At 32.8% G+C, this 27,282-nt stretch overlaps 1 protein-coding gene across 1 annotated transcript in view; it reads left to right on the forward strand.

Moving 5' to 3' along the window:
* The window catches only part of LOC127718560 (hyccin-like), an 88,933-nt gene that overhangs the window by 36,710 nt on the left and 24,941 nt on the right, over positions 1-27,282 (forward strand). The window contains exon 5 of the mRNA XM_052224626.1: positions 14,379-14,423. Coding sequence (XP_052080586.1) covers positions 14,379-14,423 — 45 coding nt within the window. The remainder of the gene's footprint in view (positions 1-14,378; positions 14,424-27,282) is intronic.

Below are 27,282 nucleotides of genomic sequence, written 5' to 3' on the forward strand. Positions count from 1 at the left end.
AATAGCCTGTCAGAGGGCCTCTGTAGCTGGTTGGTCTAAGTAGTTCATTTACTGTATCAAAATAGCCTGTCAGAGGGCCTCTGTAGCTGGTTGGTCTAAGTAGTTGATTTACTGTATCATGATAGCCTGTCAGAGGGCCTTGATAGCTGGTTTGTCTAAGTAGTTCATTTACTGTATCAAAATAGCCTGTCAGAGGGCCTCGGTAGCTGGTTGGTCTAGAAGTAGTTCATTTACTGTATCATAATAGCCTGTCAGAGGGCCTTGATAGCTGGTTTGTCTAAGTAGTTCATTTACTGTATCATAATAGCATGTCAGAGGGCCTCTGTAGCTGGTTGGTCTAAGTAGTTGATTTACTGTATCATGATAGCCTGTCAGAGGGCCTCTGTAGCTGGTTTGTCTAAGTAGTTCATTTAATTTACTGTATCAGAATAGTCTGTCAACACTAAAGTTTGAGTTTCAACCCCACCTGTTGCAGGTGCATTCAAATCTTCAAATCCATTTAATCTTAGATTTGGGTAACCCTTCTATGAACTAAAACTCCCATCAAATATCATATAGATAGTAATAGCCAAGGCTCCGTGTTGAAGGCCGTAGGTTAACCTATAATTGTTAACTTTTTATACATTGTGACTTGGATGGAGAGTTGTCATATTGGCACTCATACCACATCTTCTTATTTATATAGTTATATTTTAATTTTCAAATACAAAATCAATATTAGTTCATATTTATTTAAGGGGAACCACTTGTAATAATTAAATGATATTTGGTATGGAATTGTATCAGTACTAGTAAATCTCTTTTCCTTAGACATATTTTGGTCATGTTGGCCCAGTCAATCATGGTCTATACCATTTTGGAATCCTCAGGTTTTGTCGTAATGATATCCACCGGAGAAAATTTTAAGATATTTTAAGAATTTGATATAAAGAATTTCAGTGGTTAACATAATAATTATAAAAATAGAAAATAGAACGGATCTTTGTAAGTGGACACAGGATCTTTACTTTATTAAGATTGAATGCATGCAGAAATAACATCATTTAATATCACTACAAACCAGTAAAAGTCTGAAATGGCCTATATCTGTACTCGACTGTACTGATTTTTACTCGACCAGTCTGAATTGGTCTGAAATTTACTTGATAATACTCGACTGTAGTCTGAACCATACTTAACAGTCTGAACTTGTACTCGACCCTTACTCGACCAGTACTTAACCATTTTATACGTGTCTGAACCATGCTCGACCTAGTCTGAACCATACTTGACCTAGTCTGAACCATACTCGACCTAGTCTGAACCATACTCGACCAAGTCTTAACCAACCTAGACCTATTTTTTGTAACTATCTATTGTATTTCATCAATTTAGGAACTGTTTTAACAACAGATATTTCCCCTGGCTAGAAATTTGAACAACAATTTGAAATTAAAAATGTATTCAATATAGCATTGAAACCAAAATTTCACAATGAACATAATATAACTTCATCCCCATATTCATCAACACTTATATACATACATATATATCACCTTTAAAATAAAAATAAAACAAGCTGATCAAATAATCTCAAAACTGAATTGTGACTAATATTTTCAATGTTATTCAAAATTTTTGGAATGTTTCAGATATATTTTATGGTTACTGGACAATTTTCACCATTAACTTAAGCCTCGTATAGATTTATGGTGTCAGTTGAGTTTAGTTAATAATGCAGTGAACATTTTTTTATTAAAATATATATAAAATAGCATATAAAGCAACTTAATAAATTTAAAAAATGACACCTTTGTTTTGTTAAACCAAGAATTTAATATAATCATGATAATAGAACTTCCATAGTAATCCTGTGATAAAACTTTTAAAAAAAGGAAATGTGTTCCAAAGTTACAGTAAAAATTTATTTCAATTAAATTTAAATAATTTTTGTCAAAATTAAAGACATGGCATACAAGAAGCACTTTAATAAGGTTTAATTACCTCAGTACATGTGTGTTTTACAGGTAAAAAGAAAGCCCTATTTTTCTTAAAACTCGTGTATTACTTATCTAGTGAATTCAAAAGGCCTTGCAATTTAAGTTTCACAGGATGTTGCAATTTTGAATGAATGTTATTTAGAATTTAATACTCTCTGACCAGGTGTGATCTTTTTCATGAGTTTGCCCCAAGCAGGAGGTATTACTTTATACTTCACCACTAATCAGAAGAACAATTTTATTAATTTCTTTAATTTTTATCTTTTGATATATATTGTATATAATATATCCCAAATTATAATAATAGATATATTTCTAAAATAAGGTTAAACAATTTCAGTGATTTTGTTGGCTGTAGTTACCTCATTAAAAAGATAATTATATAACTATTGTACATTTTTTGTATGTAACCATGAAACCTATGTAGTTTTTATTTAGGAATTTAGGAAAATTAATTAAAAAAAAAAACACATGCCAAACAAGAAGCACCTTAATAAGGTTTAATTACCCTCAGTATAGGTGTGGTTTTTCAGGTAAAAGAAAATCTTTTTTTAACAAAACACTAAAACTTTAAAATTAACATAATCAAATTATTATATAAGATAATTTGATTTAACTATCTCTATTCGATAAATCTGAGAATCATGTAAGAATGTAAAAATCTGTTTTTATAATATATCTTTATTTTATTGTGGTTGTTGTCATGTCAGTTAAAAAGAAATTTATTTTAACAGTTAAAATTTAGAAAAAGTAGAGGTTATTTGGTCAAGTATGGTTCAGACTGGTCGAGTATTGTTCAGACCTTTGGTCGAGTATGGTTTAGACTGAAAAAATAGGTCGAGTACAGGTCGAGAATGGGTTAAGACTGTTTCAGACTGGTCGAGTAATAGTTCAGACTATTTTCAATGGCAAAGATAAGGGTCAAGTACAAATCAGTACAGTCGAGTATGGTTAAGACTGGGGTCGAGTAATGTTGAGTAAAATTCAGACCAATTCAGACTGGTCGAGTAAAAATCAGTACAGTCGAGTACAGATATAGGCCATTTCAGACTTTTACTGGTTTGTAGTGTATGATAAACCGATTTTATAAAATGCTGGATCAAGAAATAAATCACATCAAAGTTACTCTTTTAACTAGTTATATAAAATGATAAATATGTCTGTAATATGTAGAACATCAAATAAGTCATGTAATTAGGCATTGACTAAGATCATTTTATAAATAAATTAATTTAGGTTAATATTAAAGAAAAATTAATCTGTTCTGCAGTATATATATAAAAGGACATATACATTGTATATATATATATTTAGGACTCTAAAGTGCGATGGTACTCTAAAGTGCGATGGTCACGCTAAAGTACGATGGTCTACGCTAAAGGGCGATGGTGTCAGACTCTAAAGTGCAATGGTTGTTTGTTTTTTTTAAAGTGCGATCAGATATCACGCTAAAGTGCGATGGTATGACACGCTAAAGTACGATGGTGTAACGGGAATGTGGTTCAGGCAATGGTTTTAGTTTGTTGCTGAGTTCCTATTACATTTTCGTTTATTGTTTTATTTATATATCAAGCCGTAGTCTTTCTCTTTTGAATTGTTTTACACTGGTCATTGTATAACCCTATATAGCTTGTTATGCAGCATGAGCCAAGGCTTTACGTTGAAGGCCTTATGATTATAAGTTCCTATTACATTTACAAATTAAGTTAACCTCTTCCAGGAACGACCAAAAATGTTCCAGATTGTAATTATTTTTTTCTCTCTTCTTTCTTTTCTTGTGAAAACCCTTAATCTGGACAAATATTCTCGTCATAATGCTGTTGAACGTTGCTAACTTCGATACTTTTGTGGAAAAACACACTTTAGCGTGTTCAAATGAATAGCACAGACCATCGCGCTTTAGCGTATCAAACCATCGCACTTTAGCGTGACCATCGCGTTTTAGCGTCCCCATCGCACTTTAGAGTCCTACATATATATATATATGAAGAATTTATTTCTCCTTTAGTCAGAGATTTTTAAATAACTTGTACACCATTTTATAACTGCCTCAACAGAGTAGGAATAATCATGTTTGTCTGTCTGTCTGTCCATCTGTTACATTTTTGGTTTTCAGCTAATAAATGGAGAAACCCTTTTGGAAATTGATTGATATTTCAATGGAATACTTTGGACCACTAAACACAGTTTATAAAATATGTTCAATATTTATCTTGGTGATTGTAATTATAAGGAAGCCAAGTCTTGTTTGGGTCTGGCAAATTGTTAATTTAAGTTGACTCATTCAGAATCGTTTGGGTCTTGCTGATTGTAAATACAAGGAGACCCAGTCTTATTTTGGTCTCACTGATTGTAAATTTAAGGGAACCAGTCTTGTTTTGGTCTCACTAATTGTAAATTTAATGGGACACAGTCTTGTTTTGGTCTCACTGATTGTAAATTAAATTGGACCCAGTCTTGTTTTGGTCTCACTGATTGTAAATTTGAGGGACCCAGTCTTGTTTTAGTCTCACAGATTGTAAATTTAATTGGACCCTGTCTTGTTTTGGTCTCACTGATTGTAAATTTAATGGGACCGTCTTGTTTTGGTCTCACTGATTGAATATTAAATTGGACCCAGTCTTGTTTTGGTCTTACTGATTGTAAATATAAGGAGACTCAGTCTTATTTTGGTCTCACTGATTGTAAATTTAAGGGGACCCAGTCTTGTATGGATATTGCTGATTGTAAATTTAAGGAGACCAGTCTTGTTTTGATCTCACTGATTGTAAATTTAAGGGGACTCAGTCTTGTTTTTGTCTCACTGATTGTAAATTTAATTGGACCCAGTCTTTTTTTGGTCTCACTGATTGTAAATTATAAGGAGACCCAGTCTTGTTTTGGTCTCACTGATTGTAAATTTCAAGGGACCACGCCTTGTATGGATCTTGCTGATTGTAAATTTAAGGAGACCCAGTCTTATTTTGGTCTCACTGATTGTAAATTTAAGGGAACCCAGTCTTGTTTCCATCTTGCTGATTGTAAATTTACAATCAGTGAGACCAAAACAAGACTGGGTCTCCTTATAATTTACAATCAGTGAGACCAAAAAATGACTGGGTCCAATTAAATTTACAATCAGTGAGACAAAAACAAGACTGGGTCCCCTTAAATTTACAACCAGTGAGACCAAAACAAGACTGGTCTCCTTAAATTTACAATCAGCAAGATCCATACAAGACTGGGTCCCCTTAAATTTACAATCAGTGAGACCAAAATAAGACTGAGTCTCCTTATATTTACAATCAGTGAGATCAAAACAAGACTGGGTCCCTTAAATTTACAACCAGTGAGATCGAAACAAGACTGGGTCCCTTAAATTTACAATCAGTGAGAACAAAACAAGACTGGGTCCAATTTAATTTACAATCAGTGAGACCAATGTTTTGATCTCTCTAATTGTAAATATAAGGTGTCACAGTCTTGTTGTAGTCTCACTGATTTTAGATTAAAGGGGACCCAGTCTTGTTTGGGTCTTGCTGATTGTAGATATAAAGTGTTTTAGTCTTGTTTGGGTCTCACTGATTGTAGATATAAAGTGTTTCAGTCTTGTTTAGGTCTTGCTGATTGTAGATATAAAGTGTTTCAGTCTTGTTTAGGACTTGCTGATTGTAGATATAAAGTGTTTCAGTCTTGTTTGGGACTTGCTGATTGTAGATTTAAAGTGTTTCAGTCTTGTTTAGGACTTGTTGATTGTAGATATAAAGTGTTTCAGTCTTGTTTAGGACTTGCTGATTGTAGATATAAAGTGTTTCAGTCTTGTTTAGGACTTGCTGATTGTAGATATAAAGTGTTTCAGTCTTGTTTAGGTCTTGCTCATTGTAGATATAAAGTGTTTCAGTCTTGTTTAGGTCTTGCTGATTGTAGATATAAAGTGTTTCAGTCTTGTTTAGGACTTGCTGATTGTAGATATAAAGTGTTTCAGTCTTGTTTAGGACTTGCTGATTGTAGATATAAAGTGTTTCAGTCTTGTTTAGGACTTGCTGATTGTAGATATAAAGTGTTTCAGTCTTGTTTAGGACTTGCTGATTGTAGATATAAAGTGTTTGAGGACTTGCTGATTGTAGATATAAAGTGTTTCAGTCTTGTTTGGGACTTGCTGATTGTAGATATAAAGTGTTTCAGTCTTGTTTGGGACTTGCTGATTGTAGATATAAAGTGTTTCAGTCTTGTTTAGGACTTGCTGATTGTAGATATAAAGTGTTTCAGTCTTGTTTGGGACTTGTTGATTGTAGATATAAAGTGTTTCAGTCTTGTTTAAGACTTGCTGATTGTAGATATAAAGTGTTTCAGTCTTGTTTAGGACTTGCTGATTGTAGATATAAAGTGTTTCAGTCTTGTTTAGGACTTGCTGATTGTAGATATAAAGTGTTTCAGTCTTGTTGAGGACTTGCTGGTTGTAGATATAAAGTGTTTTAGTCTTGTTTTGGTCTTGCTGATTGTAGATATAAAGTGTTTCAGTCTTGTTTAGGACTTGCTGATTGTAGATATAAAGTGTTTCAGTCTTGTTTAAGACTTGCTGATTGTAGATATAAAGTGTTTCAGTCTTGTTTGGGAGTTGCTGATTGTAGATATAAAGTGTTTCAGTCTTGTTTAGGACTTGTTGTAAAGTGTTTCAGTCTTGTTTAGGACTTGCTGATTGTAGATATAAAGTGTTTCAGTCTTGTTTGGGTCTTGCTGATTGTAGATATAAAGTGTTTCAGTCTTGTTTAGGACTTGCTGATTATAGATATAAAGTGTTTCAATCTTGTTTAGGACTTGCTGATTGTAGATATAAAGTGTTTCAGTCTTGTTTCGGACTTGTTGATTGTAGATATAAAGTGTTTCAGTCTTGTTTAGGACTTGCTGATTGTAGATATAAAGTGTTTCAGTCTTGTTTAGGACTTGCTGATTGTAGATATAAAGTGTTTCAGTCTTGTTTAGGACTTGCTGATTGTAGATATAAAGTGTTTCAGTCTTGTTGAGGACTTGCTGGTTGTAGATATAAAGTGTTTTAGTCTTGTTTTGGTCTTGCTGATTGTAGATATAAAGTGTTTCAGTCTTGTTTAAGACTTGCTGATTGTAGATATAAAGTGTTTCAGTCTTGTTTGGGAGTTGCTGATTGTAGATATAAAGTGTTTCAGTCTTGTTTAGGACTTGTTGTAAAGTGTTTCAGTCTTGTTTAGGACTTGCTGATTGTAGATATAAAGTGTTTCAGTCTTGTTTGGGTCTTGCTGATTGTAGATATAAAGTGTTTCAGTCTTGTTTAGGACTTGCTGATTATAGATATAAAGTGTTTCAATCTTGTTTAGGACTTGCTGATTGTAGATATAAAGTGTTTCAGTCTTGTTTCGGACTTGTTGATTGTAGATATAAAAGTGTTTCAGTCTTGTTTAGGTCTCACTGATTGTAGATATAAAGTGTTTCAGTCTTGTTTAGGACTTGCTGATTGTAGATATAAAGTGTTTTAGTCTTGTTTCGGACTTGTTGATTGTAGATATAAAAGTGTTTCAGTCTTGTTTAGGTCTCACTGATTGTAGATATAAAGTGTTTCAGTCTTGTTTAGGACTTGCTGATTGTAGATATAAAGTGTTTCAGTCTTGTTTCGGACTTGTTGATTGTAGATATAAAAGTGTTTCAGTCTTGTTTAGGTCTCACTGATTGTAGATATAAAGTGTTTCAGTCTTGTTTAGGACTTGCTGATTGTAGATATAAAGTGTTTCAGTCTTGTTTAGGACTTGCTGATTGTAGATATAAAGTGTTTCAGTCTTGTTTAGGACTTGCTGATTGTAGATATAAAGTGTTTTTGTCTTGTTTAGGACTTGCTGATTGTAGATATAAAGTGTTTCAGTCTTGTTTAGGACTTGCTGATTGTAGATATAAAGTGTTTCAGTCTTGTTTAGGACTTGCTGATTGTAGATATAAAGTGTTTCAGTCTTGTTTTGGTCTTGCTGATTGTAGATATAATGTGTTAAAGTCTTGTTTAGGACTTGCTGATTGTAGATATAAAGTGTTTCAGTCTTGTTTAGGACTTGCTGCTGGTATATAAAAAGTGTTTCAGTCTTGTTTAGGACTTACTGATTGTAGATATAAAGTGTTTCAGTCTTGTTTAGGACTTGCTGATTGTAGATATAAAGTGTTTCAGTCTTGTTTAGGACTTGCTGATTGAAGATATAAAGTGTTTCAGTCTTGTTTAAGACTTGCTGATTGTAGATATAAAGTGTTTCAGTCTTGTTTAGGACTTGCTGATTGTAGATATAAAGTGTTTCAGTCTTGTTTAGGACTTGCTGATTGTAGATATAAAGTGTTTTAGTCTTGTTTAGGACTTGCTGATTGTAGATATAAAGTGTTTCAGTCTTGTTTTGGTCTTGCTGATTGTAGATATAAAGTGTTTCAGTCTTGTTTAGGACTTGCTGATTGTAGATAAAAAGTATTTCAGTCTTGTTTATGACTTGTTGATTGTAGATATAAAGTGTTTCAGTCTTGTTTTGGTCTTGCTGATTGTAGATATAAAGTGTTTCAGTCTTGTTTAGGACTTGCTGATTGTAGATATAAAGTGTTTCAGTCTTGTTTAGGACTTGCTGATTGTAGATATAAAGTGTTTCAGTCTTGTTTAGGACTTGCTGATTGTAGATATAAAGTGTTTCAGTCTTGTTTAGGACTTGCTGATTGTAGATATAAAGTGTTTGAGGACTTGCTGATTGTAGATATAAAGTGTTTCAGTCTTGTTTGGGACTTGCTGATTGTAGATATAAAGTGTTTCAGTCTTGTTTGGGACTTGCTGATTGTAGATATAAAGTGTTTCAGTCTTGTTTAGGACTTGCTGATTGTAGATATAAAGTGTTTCAGTCTTGTTTGGGACTTGTTGATTGTAGATATAAAGTGTTTCAGTCTTGTTTAGGACTTGCTGATTGTAGATATAAAGTGTTTCAGTCTTGTTTAGGACTTGCTGATTGTAGATATAAAGTGTTTCAGTCTTGTTTAGGACTTGCTGATTGTAGATATAAAGTGTTTCAGTCTTGTTGAGGACTTGCTGGTTGTAGATATAAAGTGTTTTAGTCTTGTTTTGGTCTTGCTGATTGTAGATATAAAGTGTTTCAGTCTTGTTTAGGACTTGCTGATTGTAGATATAAAGTGTTTCAGTCTTGTTTAAGACTTGCTGATTGTAGATATAAAGTGTTTCAGTCTTGTTTGGGAGTTGCTGATTGTAGATATAAAGTGTTTCAGTCTTGTTTAGGACTTGTTGTAAAGTGTTTCAGTCTTGTTTAGGACTTGCTGATTGTAGATATAAAGTGTTTCAGTCTTGTTTGGGTCTTGCTGATTGTAGATATAAAGTGTTTCAGTCTTGTTTAGGACTTGCTGATTATAGATATAAAGTGTTTCAATCTTGTTTAGGACTTGCTGATTGTAGATATAAAGTGTTTCAGTCTTGTTTCGGACTTGTTGATTGTAGATATAAAGTGTTTCAGTCTTGTTTAGGACTTGCTGATTGTAGATATAAAGTGTTTCAGTCTTGTTTAGGACTTGCTGATTGTAGATATAAAGTGTTTCAGTCTTGTTTAGGACTTGCTGATTGTAGATATAAAGTGTTTCAGTCTTGTTGAGGACTTGCTGGTTGTAGATATAAAGTGTTTTAGTCTTGTTTTGGTCTTGCTGATTGTAGATATAAAGTGTTTCAGTCTTGTTTAGGACTTGCTGATTGTAGATATAAAGTGTTTCAGTCTTGTTTAAGACTTGCTGATTGTAGATATAAAGTGTTTCAGTCTTGTTTGGGAGTTGCTGATTGTAGATATAAAGTGTTTCAGTCTTGTTTAGGACTTGTTGTAAAGTGTTTCAGTCTTGTTTAGGACTTGCTGATTGTAGATATAAAGTGTTTCAGTCTTGTTTGGGTCTTGCTGATTGTAGATATAAAGTGTTTCAGTCTTGTTTAGGACTTGCTGATTATAGATATAAAGTGTTTCAATCTTGTTTAGGACTTGCTGATTGTAGATATAAAGTGTTTCAGTCTTGTTTCGGACTTGTTGATTGTAGATATAAAAGTGTTTCAGTCTTGTTTAGGTCTCACTGATTGTAGATATAAAGTGTTTCAGTCTTGTTTAGGACTTGCTGATTGTAGATATAAAGTGTTTCAGTCTTGTTTCGGACTTGTTGATTGTAGATATAAAAGTGTTTCAGTCTTGTTTAGGTCTCACTGATTGTAGATATAAAGTGTTTCAGTCTTGTTTAGGACTTGCTGATTGTAGATATAAAGTGTTTCAGTCTTGTTTCGGACTTGTTGATTGTAGATATAAAAGTGTTTCAGTCTTGTTTAGGTCTCACTGATTGTAGATATAAAGTGTTTCAGTCTTGTTTAGGACTTGCTGATTGTAGATATAAAGTGTTTCAGTCTTGTTTAGGACTTGCTGATTGTAGATATAAAGTGTTTCAGTCTTGTTTAGGACTTGCTGATTGTAGATATAAAGTGTTTTTGTCTTGTTTAGGACTTGCTGATTGTAGATATAAAGTGTTTCAGTCTTGTTTAGGACTTGCTGATTGTAGATATAAAGTGTTTCAGTCTTGTTTAGGACTTGCTGATTGTAGATATAAAGTGTTTCAGTCTTGTTTTGGTCTTGCTGATTGTAGATATAATGTGTTAAAGTCTTGTTTAGGACTTGCTGATTGTAGATATAAAGTGTTTCAGTCTTGTTTAGGACTTGCTGCTGGTATATAAAAAGTGTTTCAGTCTTGTTTAGGACTTGCTGATTGTAGATATAAAGTGTTTCAGTCTTGTTTAGGACTTGCTGATTGTAGATATAAAGTGTTTCAGTCTTGTTTAGGACTTGCTGATTGAAGATATAAAGTGTTTCAGTCTTGTTTAAGACTTGCTGATTGTAGATATAAAGTGTTTCAGTCTTGTTTAGGACTTGCTGATTGTAGATATAAAGTGTTTCAGTCTTGTTTAGGACTTGCTGATTGTAGATATAAAGTGTTTTAGTCTTGTTTAGGACTTGCTGATTGTAGATATAAAGTGTTTCAGTCTTGTTTTGGTCTTGCTGATTGTAGATATAAAGTGTTTCAGTCTTGTTTAGGACTTGCTGATTGTAGATAAAAAGTATTTCAGTCTTGTTTATGACTTGTTGATTGTAGATATAAAGTGTTTCAGTCTTGTTTTGGTCTTGCTGATTGTAGATATAAAGTGTTTCAGTCTTGTTTAGGACTTGCTGATTGTAGATAAAAAGTGTTTCAGTCTTGTTCATGACTTGCTGATTGTAGATATAAAGTGTTTCAGTCTTGTTTAGGACTTGCTGATTGTAGATATAAAGTGTTTCAGTCTTGTTTAGGTCTCACTGATTGTATATATAAGGTGTTTCAGTCTTGTTTGGGTCTTGCTGATTGTAGATATAAAGTGTTTTTTAGTCTTGTTTATGACTTGCTGATTGTAGATATAAAGTGTTTCAGTCTTGTTTAGGACTTGCTGATTGTAGATATAAAGTGTTTCAGTCTTGTTTAGGACTTGCTGATTGTAGATATAAAGTGTTTCAGTCTTGTTAAGGACTTGCCGATTGTAGATATAAAGTGTTTCAGTCTTGTTTAGGTCTTGCTGATTGTAGATATAAAGTGTTTCAGTCTTGTTTAGGACTTGCTGATTGTAGATATAAAGTGTTTCAGTCTTGTTTTGGTCTTGCTGATTGTAGATATAAAGTGTTTCAGTCTTGTTTAGGACTTGTTGATTGTAGATATAAAGTGTTTCAGTCTTGTTTAGGACTTGCTGATTGTAGATATAAAGTGTTTCAGTCTCGTTAAGGACTTGACGATTGTAGATATAAAGTGTTTCAGTCTTGTTTAGGTCTTGCTGATTGTAGATATAAAGTGTTTCAGTCTTGTTTAGGACTTGCTGATTGTAGATATAAAGTGTTTCAGTCATGTTTAGGACTTGCTGATTGTAGATATAAAGTGTTTCAGTCATGTTTAGGACTTGCTGATTGTAGATATAAAGTGTTTCAGTCTTGTTTAGGACTTGCTGATTGTAGATATAAAGTGTTTCAGTCTTGTTCAGGTCTTGCTGATTGTAGATATAAAGTGTTTCAGTCTTGTTTAGGACTTGTTGTAAAGTGTTTCAGTCTTGTTTAGGACTTGCTGATTGTAGATATAAAGTGTTTCAGTCTTGTTTAGGACTTGCTGATTGTAGATATAAAGTGTTTCAGTCATGTTTAGGACTTGCTGATTGTAGATATAAAGTGTTTCAGTCATGTTTAGGACTTGCTGATTGTAGATATAAAGTGTTTCAGTCTTGTTCAGGTCTTGCTGATTGTAGATATAAAGTGTTTCAGTCTTGTTTAGGACTTGTTGTAAAGTGTTTCAGTCTTGTTTAGGACTTGCTGATTGTAGATATAAAGTGTTTCAGTCTTGTTTAGGACTTGCTGATTGTAGATATAAAGTGTTTCAGTCATGTTTAGGACTTGCTGATTGTAGATATAAAGTGTTTCAGTCTTGTTCGGGTCTTACTGATTGTAGATATAAAGTGTTTCAGTCTTGTTTAGACTTGCTGATTGTAGATATAAAGTGTTTCAGTCTTGTTTAGGACTTGCTGATTGTAGATATAAAGTGTTTCAGTCATGTTTAGGACTTGCTGATTGTAGATATAAAGTGTTTCAGTCTTGTTCGGGTCTTGCTGATTGTAGATATAAAGTGTTTCAGTCTTGTTTGGGTCTTGTTGTAAAGTGTTTCAGTCTTGTTTAGGACTTGCTGATTGTAGATATAAAGTGTTTCAGTCTTGTTTAGGACTTGCTGATTGTAGATATAAAGTGTTTCAGTCTTGTTTGGGACTTGCTGATTGTAGATATAAAGTGTTTCAGTCTTGTTTAGGACTTGTTGATTGTAGATATAAAGTGTTTCAGTCTTGTTTGGGTCTTGCTGATTTTAAATATAAGGAGACTAGTCTTGTTTAGGTCTGACTGACTGTATATATAATTTGATTCAGTCTTGTTTGGGGGACATGTTTATTGTAAATAGTAATAACACCATATCATTACAAGGTCTGTTAGACTTTTTTATTATCAATAAAAAGCAAATAAAATATCTTTAAGTGTTTGTGGAAGACATTACACCAGTCTTATGGGAAGAAATAAAATACATTCAAGCAGAATCATCTAACCTAGAGCAAAATGTATTGTTTTTAATGAAATTGAAATGTGATAGTTTTCCTCTAACCTATAGTCTTGATAGTTTTTACTTATGTTTTGTAATGAAACATATTTTTATGGAAATTATATTAATGTCAGTTCAGTTTCATCATGGCTGGTGGGTTTGACTTTAAGTGTTCTGTATGTATGAATATTTAAAGAAGGAGATGCAGGGTTAGGATAATATAAGAGACAACAACTTAATAAAACCAAAAATAACGTAATGAACACAAGACAGCTATCTCTACCAATGTCACTTTACCATATATATGTAATAATGTTTCCACTCACATATAAATCAAGTTGTAAATGTATAATGGAACACAATCATTGACAAGGTTCCAAACTTTGGACACTGTTACATCTGTTTTTTATTCAAATAATTTTTGGGGGTTTTATTCAGCTAAACATAGACTTAAAGGATATGAATTTAAAAACTCTGATCACAGTATTCCTGGTTGTACCCCTAGTACTCTAGGAATGGGGCTTTATTGTTATCATGTTCATTTGTTCATCCTTCTGTCTGTTTGTCACCTTTCTCTGATACTACTGAACAGAAGGATTTCATATTTAGACAGCAGCTTGACAGTAGGTAGTTTTAATGTGTCAGCCACCTTATTGCAGCCAGATTGCTAATACTGTGAATATTTCAATGTTCTGTTACACTTCTTCAGTGCAACAGAACACGTTGACTTAATATTTGGTCAGCAGCTTAGCAGTGATAAGTTTTGAAATGGGAGCCCATTTAGTCTATATCAGACACTTCTTTCCTACTTCCTGTTTCCCGTTTCTTTGAATTGTGAGTGGCACACTGCAAGTTTTAATTTTTATGCCCCACCAACGATAGTAATTCAAATGTTTCCATTTTATGTATCACTTCTTTGAACATCTTGATGTCTTAGTAGCAAATGGCAGAAAAGTCATATTATATGTTTCCAGCTAACACATTTGACTTCTCTTACTATAAATGCATTGAAAAAAGCAATAATCTGTAGACTTGAAGACTTACGCAATTTGAAACTTTCCCCTAAAAAAAGCAAATCTTAACTATTTGATATTAAAAAGTCATTTTACTGTCTACAAACAGAAATTTATTAACCATATTTTTACATTAGGCTGTCTTCCAGGGTGTATTTCTATTGTAGATTTTAATCAACTTTCTATTTTAGAAACATGTGATCACAGTCTTTCTCATATTAAATATATTTTTTTATTCCAGAGTTGTGGAGGTGTTGAAGCCTTGTTGTTAGCTGCATATAATTTGGTATGTATCTTACAAGAAATCAAGATTATTTTTTGTTTTATTTCATAAAAAGATGTCATGTCTGTTTTTAAGAATTTTAAAAGTTGCCACTTAGTTGTTAAGCTATAGTTCTGTTTCCTGCCTCCCTACCTATCCTATCACATGTTATGGGTATTATTGACCAGAACTGTTTCCTGCCTCCCTTCCTATCCTATCACATGTTATGGGTATTATTGACCAGGACTGTTTCCTGCCTTCCTACCTATCCAATCACATTTTATGGGTATTATGGACCAGCGCTGTAAAAGTTCAAACTTGGTTGAACTCTATTAAAGTCCAGATTTCCCTATACATGTATCATAAAATTGAGAATGGAAATGGGGAATATGTCAAAGAGACATCAACCAGACCAAAGAGCACACAACATGCATATCATGCATATATAAAAATAAGAAGATGTGGTTTGATTGTCAATGAGACAACTCTCCACAAGAAACCAAATGACTCAGATTAGGTCACTGTACGGCCTTCAACAATGAGCAAAGCCCATACCACATAGTCAGCTATAAAAGGCCCTGAAATGACAAATTTATGTAAAGTGAAAAGATAGTCTTTATAGCTGATGACAGGGGACTAATACAAATTGACAAAAATCTGCCATATTAACTACTTGCAGATATAAATGATATTAATAACTTTATTGTAAAAGTATTTATCATGTATGTATATATATATATATATATATATGACAATCAAAACATTTACAGTTCACACTGCTATAAGTATGGCAGATGCAAAAGGTAATACACAGATCAAAACTATAAATAATTGTGATTGATTGTGGGGACGAACCCCACCAAAACCTGGGGGTGATCTCAGGTGCTCTGGAAGGGTAAGCAGATCCTGCTCCACATGTGGCACACGTCATGTTGCTTATGTTAGTACAAACTCAGTAATAAGTCTAACTGGTAGTAGGATGTGAACTTCACTGCACCAAATGCACATAATTTCAACAACTAATGTCTCTAGTAACACTGTGATGCCTATGGCCAAAATTTCTATTACCTATAATATAAAAAAGATTTTTCAATTGCTATGTACATGTTTCTTTCTACATGGTTATAACTTTTGTCCCCAGCACGACAAGTTGTTGTGGACATAGAAATACCAGGCGTCTGTACACCCAGTCTTTTAAGCTCTCTCACCTATATAATTACCCTTGTCCCCAGCATGACATATTGTGATGGACATAGAATACCAGGTGTCCATGCGTCCAGTCTTGCAAGCTCTCTCACCTTTATAATTCTTGCCAGATTTTTATAAAATTTACATAAAAGGAAAACTGCCTTGTAAGTGCTCCCAAGAGTAACTGTCTTGTAAGTGCTCCCAAGAGTAACTGCCTTGTAAGTGCTCCCAAGAGTAACTGACTTGTAAGTGCTCCCAAGAGTAACTGTCTTGTAAGTGCTCCCAAGAGTAACTGCCTTGTAAGTGCTCCCAAGAGTAACTGTCTGGTAAGTGCTCCCAAGAGTAACTGCCTTGTAAGTGCTCCCAAGAGTAACTGCCTTGTAAGTGCTCCAAAGAGTAACTGACTTGTAAGTGCTCCCATTAGAGTAACATTTCTTTAAGATGTTCACAAAAAAGGTTAAAGATGCAAATAGAATGTTTTTGTTTTAGTTATTACAATTGTACAGATAGAATATGTGCAATACAGTGGACATTGGAACTCTTTTATTAAGATTTTATTTTTTAGTATTTCCTTTTTCATCTCTCCATTGTGAGCAGTCTTTGTGGTTAAATGCAGTTTAATAATCATGTGAGAAATATTACATGAAAGTATGTTAAATGTGAAGCCTATCATAAAATCAAGAAGATCAAAGTCATAAGAAAGTTTAACGTTTCATTTTCTGCATGATATCAATAAAGCTTTCTGTAGTTTGAGATTTATTACTTTAGGAAACTGAATAAATTGATTATAGTTTCTTTTGCTTCATTATAATTCTCAGTTTTTTTAGAAATTAAAATGAGGAAATATTTTATGGCAGTCTTTTTCAAATTTTCCTGCAGAGGTTTTAACTCGGATTGCATGTGCAGATGTTAGGTCATAATAACAGTTATAAATCCATTTAGATATAGTAATTTTTAAGTGTTCCTGTACTCCATATAAACCTTGTCATCACGTCTATTTGGAAGTTAATGATAGTCCATTTTCAACTTGTTTTTAATAACAGTAAATTCAGAAATTATTGCATTCATTTATTATTGTGATTTTTGAAGAATTAACAAAAATGCGAATTGAATTATTTCGATTTTAGGAAAAGCTACATACAGATATATCGTATTTGATATCAGAATGCGAGTTTTTGTTATTGCGATACTCAAGTAGAGTTTTTGTTATTGCAATACTCAAGTAGAGTTTTTGTTATTGCGATACTCAAGTAGAGTTTTGGTTATTGCGATACTCAAGTAGAGTTTTGGTTATTGCGATACTCAAGTAGAGTTTTGGTTATTTTGATACTCAAGTAGAGTTTTTGTTATTGCGATACTCAAGTAGAGTTTTTATTATTGCGATACTCAAGTAGACTTTTTATTATTGCGATACTCAAGTAGAGTTTTTATTCGAGTAGAGTTTTTGTTATTGCGATACTCAAGTAGAGTTTTTGTTATTGCGATACTGGAGTAGAGTTTCAAGTAGAGTTTTTGTTATTGCGATTCTCAAGTAGAGTTTTTGTTATTACGATACTCAAGTAGAGTTTTTGTTATTGCGATACTCAAGTAGAGTTTTTGTTATTGCGATACTCGAGTAGAGTTTCAAGTAGAGTTTTTGTTATTGCGATACTCAAGTAGAGTTTTTGTTATTGCGATACTCAAGTAGAGTTTTTGTTATTGCGATACTCGAGTAGAGTTTCAAGTAGAGTTTTTGTTATTGCGATACTCAAGTAGAGTTTTTGTTATTACGATACTCAAGTAGAGTTTTTGTTATTGCGATACTCAAGTAGAGTTTTTGTTATTGCGATACTCGAGTAGAGTTTCAAGTAGAGTTTTTGTTATTGCTATACTCAAGTAGAGTTTTTGTTATTGCGATACTCAAGTAGAGTTTTTGTTATTGCTATACTCAAGTAGAGTTTTTGTTATTGCGATACTCAAGTAGAGTTTCAAGTAGAGTTTTTGTTATTGCGATACTCGAGTAGAGTTTCAAGTAGAGTTTTTGTTATTGCGATACTCAAGTAGAGTTTTTGTTATTACGATACTCAAGTAGAGTTTTTGTTATTGCGATACTCAAGTAGAGTTTTTGCTATTGCGATACTCGAGTAGAGTTTCAAGTAGAGTTTTTGTTATTGCTATACTCAAGTAGAGTTTTTGTTATTGCTATACTCAAGTAGAGTTTTTGTTATTGCGATACTCGAGTAGAGTTTCAAGTAGAGTTTTTGTTATTGCGATACTCAAGTAGAGTTTTTGTTATTGCGATACTCAAGTAGAGTTTTTGTTATTGCGATACTCAAGTAGAGTTTTTGTTATTGCGATACTCAAGTAGAGTTTTTGTTATTGCGATACTCAAGTAGTCACATCATTGGCATTAATAAAAACCTCGCAATAATTTCTGAATTTACAGTATAGAACTAGAAAGGACAAACTGTATCCCTGCCCATACAAACCTTATGGAAAGAAGAGCATGGTGTATTGTTAGAATCTTAAATAGTTTTATATAAAAACAACAAAAATCATAACAGATTACATTACATCAAGGCATGCTATTTCCATAGAAGTATTATTTTAGCACATATGAAGGATGTTTGTTTAGAAGTCTGTTTTGTTTTTCAAGATGTACAGAGGTCATATATATTTCATTACACTTTTCTTTTTTTGGGAAGTAATTTTCATTAAACATTTCCATAATTAAAGATGTAATTTGAAAGATTTGTTTACTGTATTACTACTCTGTTTTACAACTTCTGTCTCAAGCTGTGTTATTGTAAAAACCTTTTACTTATAAAATCTTACTAGAGATAGTCATTCAGTGTCACGGCCTCAACGTCTTATGTACAGTGTGATTAGGCATTGAATTTATAGAAGTAAATGATATTTGACTATTGCCTGATGTTTGTGGGAGTTTTAATGAGATTTTATAATTATTATTCTGATATGTAGCATGTTATACTATCATGTATTAAATCAAATGCATTTATAACAGTTATAGCTTTTTTATAAATTGTGAGAAGAATTAGTTCTATGTAAAAGTTGCATTAATTGTCATGTATAATATATCAGAAATATGTTGGTCTATAAGTGAGACTAAATAAATCTTCAGTAAGACCTGTACATTGTAGTCAAACAATTCTATTAAAAAATAGTTTCTGAGATAATTTGGAACAAAAACTCCTTTTATGCCCCACCTAGGTGCGTTATATTTTTCGGTCTGTGCGTCTGTTCGTTCATCCGTTTGTCTGTCCGTCTCTCCGTTCATACGTCCGTCCGTCCCGCTTTAGGTTAAAGTTTTTGGTCAAGGTAGTTTTTGATGAAGTTGAAGTCCAATCAACTTGAAACTTAGTACACATGTTCCCTATGATATGATCTTTCTAATTTTAATGCCAAATTAGAGTTTAGACCCCAATTTCACGGTCCACTGAACATAGAAAATGATTGTGGAAGTTGGGCATCTGTGTGCTGTGGACACATTCTTGTTATTTCATGTCAGCAGAACTATTTGTATTTAAAGTTAATGTTTTAAGTTTACCAACTTTTTAATCTTACATCAAGCTTTACTGAACTTTATGTTAAATATCATGGTTACAATAAAAGTATAGCTAGGTTAATCGATTGCATTTGCCATTAAAAGGGATTAAATTAAGGTTATGTTTTTGGATAGAGTAAGAGATTTATAGGCCTTTTTTTGTCTAATTGTCACTCAGGATGGTATATGCAGGCATGTTCAAATACACACTTTAATTTTTATTAAACTAAGATTTAACCTTGAACCAATTGTCAGTTTAGAAATGTCAAAATTATATTTGTGGTAAAATAATGGAGTTCTCAATAATAGACAGATATATTTTAGTTATTAAAAAGGTTATTGTATAGAGGAATTATATGATATTCATTTGTATTGAGAAAGTCAACTAATATTTCCTGATCTCCACATTTTGTTATTGAGGTCAGTAATTACCTATAACTCTGTTCCAACAACAAGCTGGGTCTAATTGGAAAATAGAGATGCTACAATTTTGTCCTTATATTAATCTGTTATTTCAGTCTTACGTTACAATAGAATTGACAGGACTAATTAAACCTATCAGAAATAACGGACAAAAATGAAGAGAGCAGTCATTGATTTTCCTCTTAGAGAGACAGGTGTTATTGGCTTGAATTAGTAAACAGGGGGTTCAGACAAGGAACTAAGGGTAAGGATCTAACTGGGAACCAGTCAGGTGTTATTGGCTTGAATTAGTATACAGGGGGTTCAGACAAGGAACTGAGGGTAAGGTTCTGACTGAGAACCAGACCAATGTTATTGCCTTGAAGTTAATAGGGGATTCAGACAGGGAACTAGAGTAAGGATCTGACTGGGAACCTGACCAATGTAATTGCTTGAAGTATACAGGGGATCAACAGGGAGCTATGCTAAGGATCTGACTGGGAACCAGACCAATGTAATTTGCTTGAAGTATACAGGGGATCAGACAGGGAGCTATGCTAAGGATCTGACTGGGAACCAGACCAATGTAATTTGCTTGACGTATACAGGGGATTCAGATAGGGAGAATTTGTAAGGTTCTAACTGGACACAAGACAGTTGTTATGGACATAACAGTATACAGAAGTTTAGACAGGGAACCATGTTAGTCTTGATTGGGAACCATAAGAAAACAAATTGACAGGGAACCAGGAATTATTAACCAAAAAAGAGAGTGACAAAAATTGTTATGCTTCACCTATGATAGTATCAGGTTAAAGGGTAATTTCAATGACTTCAAACATTATCAGTTTTAAAGACAACTCTGACCTCTTTTTGATGACATGTTAAAAACAAATCAGAGATGGGGACAGATTCAAATACACAATGTAATTTGTAAGGCTTAATTTTTTATTGGAAAATGAAATTTATTTAGAGACCATATCATGTCTTCATGGCTTTACATTTGATATAAATTCTGTTGTTGTTTTTTTTTATAGATTTTTACTTCTCATTTCCCTCACTGATCTTTTTAAACTTATGGCAAATTTCGACCTGCTGCAATTTAATCAGTTTTGTTTTTGCCATATTTCTGTAACTATTGATTATTTCATGACTTACATTCAGATAAATACGTTTGCCAAATTACATTTTTTTTAACATTTCATTTGAAAACACAGTGGCATTAACAAATGTCTCCATAAAGTGAATAAAACAATAAATACCTTTAATGCAATGAACATATAAAACAATGGCCTCCCAGATGTTTATTAAATAATCATAGTAGTATTTCCAACTTCTCTGTGTTGCTTTCATAAGTGGTCCGAGTTGTCTATCAAACAGATCTGAGTTCTCTTTCAAACAGATCTGAGTTGTCTTTCAAACAGATCCAAGTTCTCTTTCAAACTGATTTGAGTTCTCTTTCAAACTGGTCTGAGTCTGATTTGTCATTTAAAGTGATTCCAGTTGTCTTTGAAAGTGGTCCGAGTTGTCTTAAAAGTGGTCTGATTTGTCTCAGTTACCTAATGTTTAACATAACAGCAAAAGAGATTAGAAATGGTCTAAAACAAAGTATATTTTGAATTACATGTATCATTATTAGACATGCTGCTTTTGAATTAATAGAACATTATTGTAGCCTTTTCATAATACCCAATACATTTTTTTATAGACCTAATGAAGATATATTGACTTCAGACTACAACCTCAGTTGATATACTTTCATCAGGTCTACTAAAACATGGATATAGCTAGACATCATTAAATGCTATAAATGTATCGTATAAAGATGAAAATCATTAGAATTATTAGGATAAAAATGGTGAACCTTTTGGGATTTTGTGTCAGTTAATACACCACAAATCTTTCCATTAGGGAATTAGGGAAGTGTTTGTTGAATCTTTTCATGTATTGTTCAAATCTCTGGTGTTTATTTTCCCTGCTGCCTGGCTATATTGGTGATATATCATTACAGAGTAAAATCTATAACTATGTAGAAGAAAAATAATAGTTGTCTCTGATTCCATCTGGCTACTAACACACAGGTGTAACACTCAGGTGTAAACAGGTGTTCTCTTGGCTTTAGACCACACCTATTTTTCTTTTCTTTTCATTTTTTTGGGGGGGGGGGGGGGGTAGGATACCTGTCGTATTGCTTCAACAATTTAGTCTCAATATATTCATCAAGTCTTAAACCTTCGTATTTCTTTGTATCAGACATGATGAATGATTAGATTTTAAAGGATGAAAAAAAAAAATGAAAATTATATAGAATATTAGTTGAGCTGATCAATTAAAATACTCAATGATTTAAATCAGAATGAGACACCGGCCTAATAACAAAAGTTTTTATCTCTGATCCCTGGTAAAACCACACCTAACTACGAGATCATTTCTCTACCTGATTTCAAACAATGCCACACCTTGCGACAAGATAATTTCTCAATCATCAGATGGTATATATATGACCAAAGCCTCATATTACCACCTAATAATCTAGCCTTAATTATAAACGTATTTTCTGATCAAAACTTGGATTTTCCTCAAACATGATTCTACATGATATTCCTGTAAATGGTTACCATGGGAATCAGAGAGACACCTGGTGTCACCTCCCACTTTGGAGATATATATGTAGTATTGGCTTTATTGAGTCAGATGCCGGAAAGATTCCATGTAACCATAACTGTTTAACACTAATGAATTTATTGACGTTTGGGTAGAGAAATTGATGATCTTACGTCGCAGGTAGGAAAGTTCAATATTTGTAATGGTTTAAATATTTTGTATATGAATTCTAGGGTTTTTCTGAAATTTTCTAAAGTAGAGATTTTATTTATAGATAAATGTACTAAAAAAAACCCAGTAAAACATAGAATAAAAGTTGACAAAATGTTAAATTTCTTTTTACTGTTTTCCAAATTGTCTATGGATAGTTTAAATGCTTTATTTATACACCTAAAATATAGACATCATATATTTGGCTCCAATCTACTAAATGAAATTAACTGTAAAAATATTTTTTATAAATTTCTAGAAAATGATCAAAGGGTTATTTATTATAGTGTTCAAATTCTTTCTATAGTTTATTCATAATGTTTATCCTACTTTTCGTTGGGTCATAAATATAATATGAACTAATTGTATGCATTGATCAGAGTAACGGATCAGATAGTCTGTATATATTTCAGTTTAAAGTCAATAAGACAGAAGTTAAGACGTATATATATATACTCAGTTTAAGGTCAATAAGACAGAAGTTAAGACGTATATATATATATATATATACTCAGTTTAAAGTCAATAAGACAGAAGTTAAGACGTATATCTTCTATTTTGATTTTTTTATGAAGATATAAATATATTTTAACAACATACAATACAAATATATACTTGTGTTTCAACAACTTTGTTGCCTGTACTGATAATTGTATTGATATGGTTAAATATTAGATATTCATATTGTAGAACTTCAGAGTATTTTCTCTTTTAAATTTCATTACATATCATTATTCTTATATAGCGTACTAGGGGTTAAGGTTTAAGTCATTGTTGAAAGGCTTACAGTGCGGGAATAAAATTAAATCTGCAGTATTTTTTGCAGGAAGATTGTTAATTGTTAAATGTCATGACATTTTTTTATGTATTATTATTCGCATTACGGCTTTGTATAAAAGAGCTTGTTTACTTCAATGTTAGCTAACTCAGTCTTTGTGTGAAAACATCTTCTCAGTTTACTAATAAATAACAACAGTAAATTAGATAACTCTCTAGGGATTCAGGAGCAATATTCAATCAGATGTTGTGAAAAGTTAAACATTTTACACTGTTGGGTAAACAGTCAATGTCAATTCACTGGTAACTGAACTGGTACCTTATGTTTACTGGTACTTATGAGAGCAGCTCTCTTCTGAGTATTTACATTACTGCATGTCTCAATAAGCAGTATGTACTCATCGCCAATAGCAACTGTTATTTGACAGTTAATAAATGGTTAATGGTGTAATTAATATATTGGTGATTGTTAGATTCCTATGAAGAGCCAGTAGCTCCAGGTCAAAGGTTAATGGAGTAATTAATGTGTTGTTGATTTCTTTAGATTCCCTATGAAGAGCCAGTAGCTCTTGGTCGAATTCTCAAATGGTTGAACATTTACACATGCTTTCTTTATACTTTTTTCACCATTCATTCCTGTGATTTGAAGAACATTTACCTACATATAACCCCTCCCTTGTTACTCAAAAGAACTGCCATAGCTCTAATTACCAATGTTATATCCCCAACATGTACCCCTCCTAGAATAAAGGTTTTTCCTCAAAAGAACAAAATTACTAACTGAATTTGCATAAAGAATCATTTTCTGGTTAAATATTATAATTTTTATTTAATTTCTTATCAGAGACTTCAGTAAATAAAAGTTTTCTATAAACAGTTTCACATGTGAATGCAGAAACATATAACATAGATATTTGACTTGATTGCTGAACTTGACAGGGAGAAAAGTTTCTATCACTAATTGACTCAGTCAGTCATTTTCCTGTAAAAGTCTTTGAGGTAAAAATAAAATAAATAATATATCTACCAAGAGATTAGTTTTAGTTAGTAATAAAACGGAACTATCATGGAAGCGGAGATTTTAATTAATTTTTAATTTGAAGCGATCGTAACACAATGGTATTGATACTTCAAGACAATGAATATTTGATACGTCAAGACAATGAATATTTAATGTTATCAGCTGGTTGATGTTGTGTAAGATTGGAAAATCAAAATGTCTGAGATTTTTTAGATCCATCCGACACCGAAACATCCACACAGGTAGTTCACTCACTGTCACACACATGCTGAAACATCCACACAGGTAGTTTACTCACTGTCACACACATGCTGAAACATCCACACAGGTAGTTTACTCACTGTCACACACATGCTGAAACATCCACACAGGTAGTTCACTCACTGTCACACACATGTTGAAACATTCACACAGGAAGTTCACTCACTGTCACACATATGCTGAAACATCCACACAGGTAGTTTACTCACTGTCACACACATGCTGAAACGTCCACACAGGTAGTTTACTCACTGTCACACACATGCTGAAACATCCACACAGGTAGTTTACTCACTGTCACACACATGTTGAAACATCCACACAGGGAGTTTACTCACTGTCACACACATGCTGAAACATCCACACAGGGAGTTCACTCACTGTCACACACATGTTGAAACATCCACACAGGGAGTTCTGTCACTCACTGTCACACACATGTTGAAACATCCACACAGGGAGTTCACTCACTGTCACACACATGCTCAAACATTCACTCAGGGAGTTCACTCACTGTCACACACATGCTGAAACATCCACACAGGTAGTTCACTCACTGTCACACACATGCTGAAACATCCACACAGGGAGTTCACTCACTGTCACACACATGCTCAAACATTCACACAGGGAGTTCACTCACTGTCACACACATGCTGAAACATCCACACAGGGAGTTCACTCACTGTCACACACATGCTGAAACATCCACACAGGGAGTTCACTCACTGTCACACACATGCTCAAACATTCACACAGGGAGTTCTGTCACTCAGACTTGGAAATGCAAAAATATCCACACAGGGAGTTCTGTGGAACCCTAACTCTTATATATGGTCTCTAAGATATTTTTTTGACAATTTGCTGTCTGTGGTCCATAAATTGTCAAAAAATATCCTAAGGACCATATGAGTTACAGTTCTGCAGCTAAGAGAGTTCAGACTTAGAAATTCTAACACATCCATGTACAACATGGTTTACCCAACAACATTTTGTGCCTGTTACAAGTTTTAAAACATTCTAATTGTAAAGTTCAGGCTTAGCTAGCACAGAAACATCTAAACAGGGGAATTCAGTCTGACCAAAAGGAGCTGAGGTCAGTATAGGCCAATGAGACAGCAACCCAACTACAAAAATAACCGTAATTTAGAAGGTAGAATATGGACTTCTACAAAAGATGGGCATCTATGCAATTACATCAAGCTATCAATAGTAATGAGTCTAAACTTCAAAATAATATTTAAAAACATCCATTAGATCTGTCATCAACATGTTTGTGGTTCCTACTACCTTTTAGAATACTGTCAATTTAAAAATTATTGCTATATTTAAAGAGTGGACAAAAATGCGAGATTAATTATTGTGGTTTCAGGAAAGTCTGCATACTGATATATCATGTTTATGTATCAGATATCAGAATGTGAGTTATTATTGTGGTTTTAGGAAAGTCTGCATACTGATATATCATGTTTATGTATCAGATATCAGAATGTGAGTTATTATTGTGGTTTTAGGAAAGTCTGCATACTGATATATCATGTTTATGTATCAGATATCAGAATGTGAGTTATTATTGTGGTTTTAGGAAAGTCTGCATACTGATATATCATGTTTATGTATCAGATATCAGAATGTGAGTTATCATTGTGGTTTTAGGAAAGTCTGCATACTGATATATCATGTTTATGTATCAGATATCAGAATGTGAGTTATTATTGTGGTTTTAGGAAAGTCTGCATACTGATATATCATGTATATGTATCAGATATCAGAATGTGAGTTATTATTGTTGCGATACTATAATTTCCCTATATAGAGAAGTATAAAGTTATATTACCTGATGTAAAGGGGTCTTCAAGGCCATCATGAATTAAAAGAAACCTTCTCTAAAGGGGACAGTTTATATGCAAGGGCCATTGTGAGTACAACAGACTCTTTAGAGATTTTAATTGAAACATTTTCAATGATTGTATTCACTTTGATTTGTTCAGAAAATTCAACATCACTTTGATTTGTTCAGAAAATTCAAAATCACTTTGATTTGTTCAGAAAATTCAAAATCACTTTGATTTGCTCAGAATATCTTGAAGTAAAAAGTTTTGTGCATTATACTGAAAAGGATTTCTGTTACTTTTAATTGAAATTTAGGAAATTAATTAAAGTGAAAAAATTACATCAAATAAAAGCAAATTAGTATAATACAGTAATAAAATGTAAATTTGATAGATTAAAAGACGTTCTAGGTTTACAGTAATTGAGAGAATGGTTCCAGGAGATTTCATTGGAAGTGATTAAAGTGGTTTTTTCACCTGATTACTTTCAATTTAATGGTGAATTAAAAGGAGAATCGTGGCTGCACAGAAACAATGATGCCATTGAATTATACACGCTATAACTAAATTAATGTCTTAATACTCCTGATTCATTCTCCTAATTTACTTGGAGCCAATGTTGGATGCTGGCTTTTAGGGTAAAAAGTTTGAATCAATTTTTATCTATGCATGATTAAATAGATTGTTGTTAAGTAAATTGTAAAGAATGCACTGCAAAACTACTTTACATGGGGAGATAACTCATCTTAGATAATCAATTAATTTTGTTTTTGTGGATATTATATTGACTGTGTTTGTTTACCTTTATTATTTAGAAAGTTAATCTGTGGTCAAGTGTTTTTAAAACAAAGTCTTTATTTTAGTGAAACATTAACTAGAATACTAATTATAAATGTCATCGTAAATCTTCTTTTAAATTTTTAAAAATTTTAATAGTTTTGGAGTATACCGTAAAATATATCAAGGGGTTGGGTGTATGAATTTGCGATGTTTGCTTTAAGTTTTGTATAATATCGGTTTGTTTAAATGGATACATGTTTCTAC

This window comes from Mytilus californianus, unplaced genomic scaffold (assembly GCF_021869535.1).
Source record: "Mytilus californianus isolate M0D057914Y unplaced genomic scaffold, xbMytCali1.0.p SCAF_10, whole genome shotgun sequence".
Classification (NCBI taxonomy): domain Eukaryota; kingdom Metazoa; phylum Mollusca; class Bivalvia; order Mytilida; family Mytilidae; genus Mytilus; species Mytilus californianus.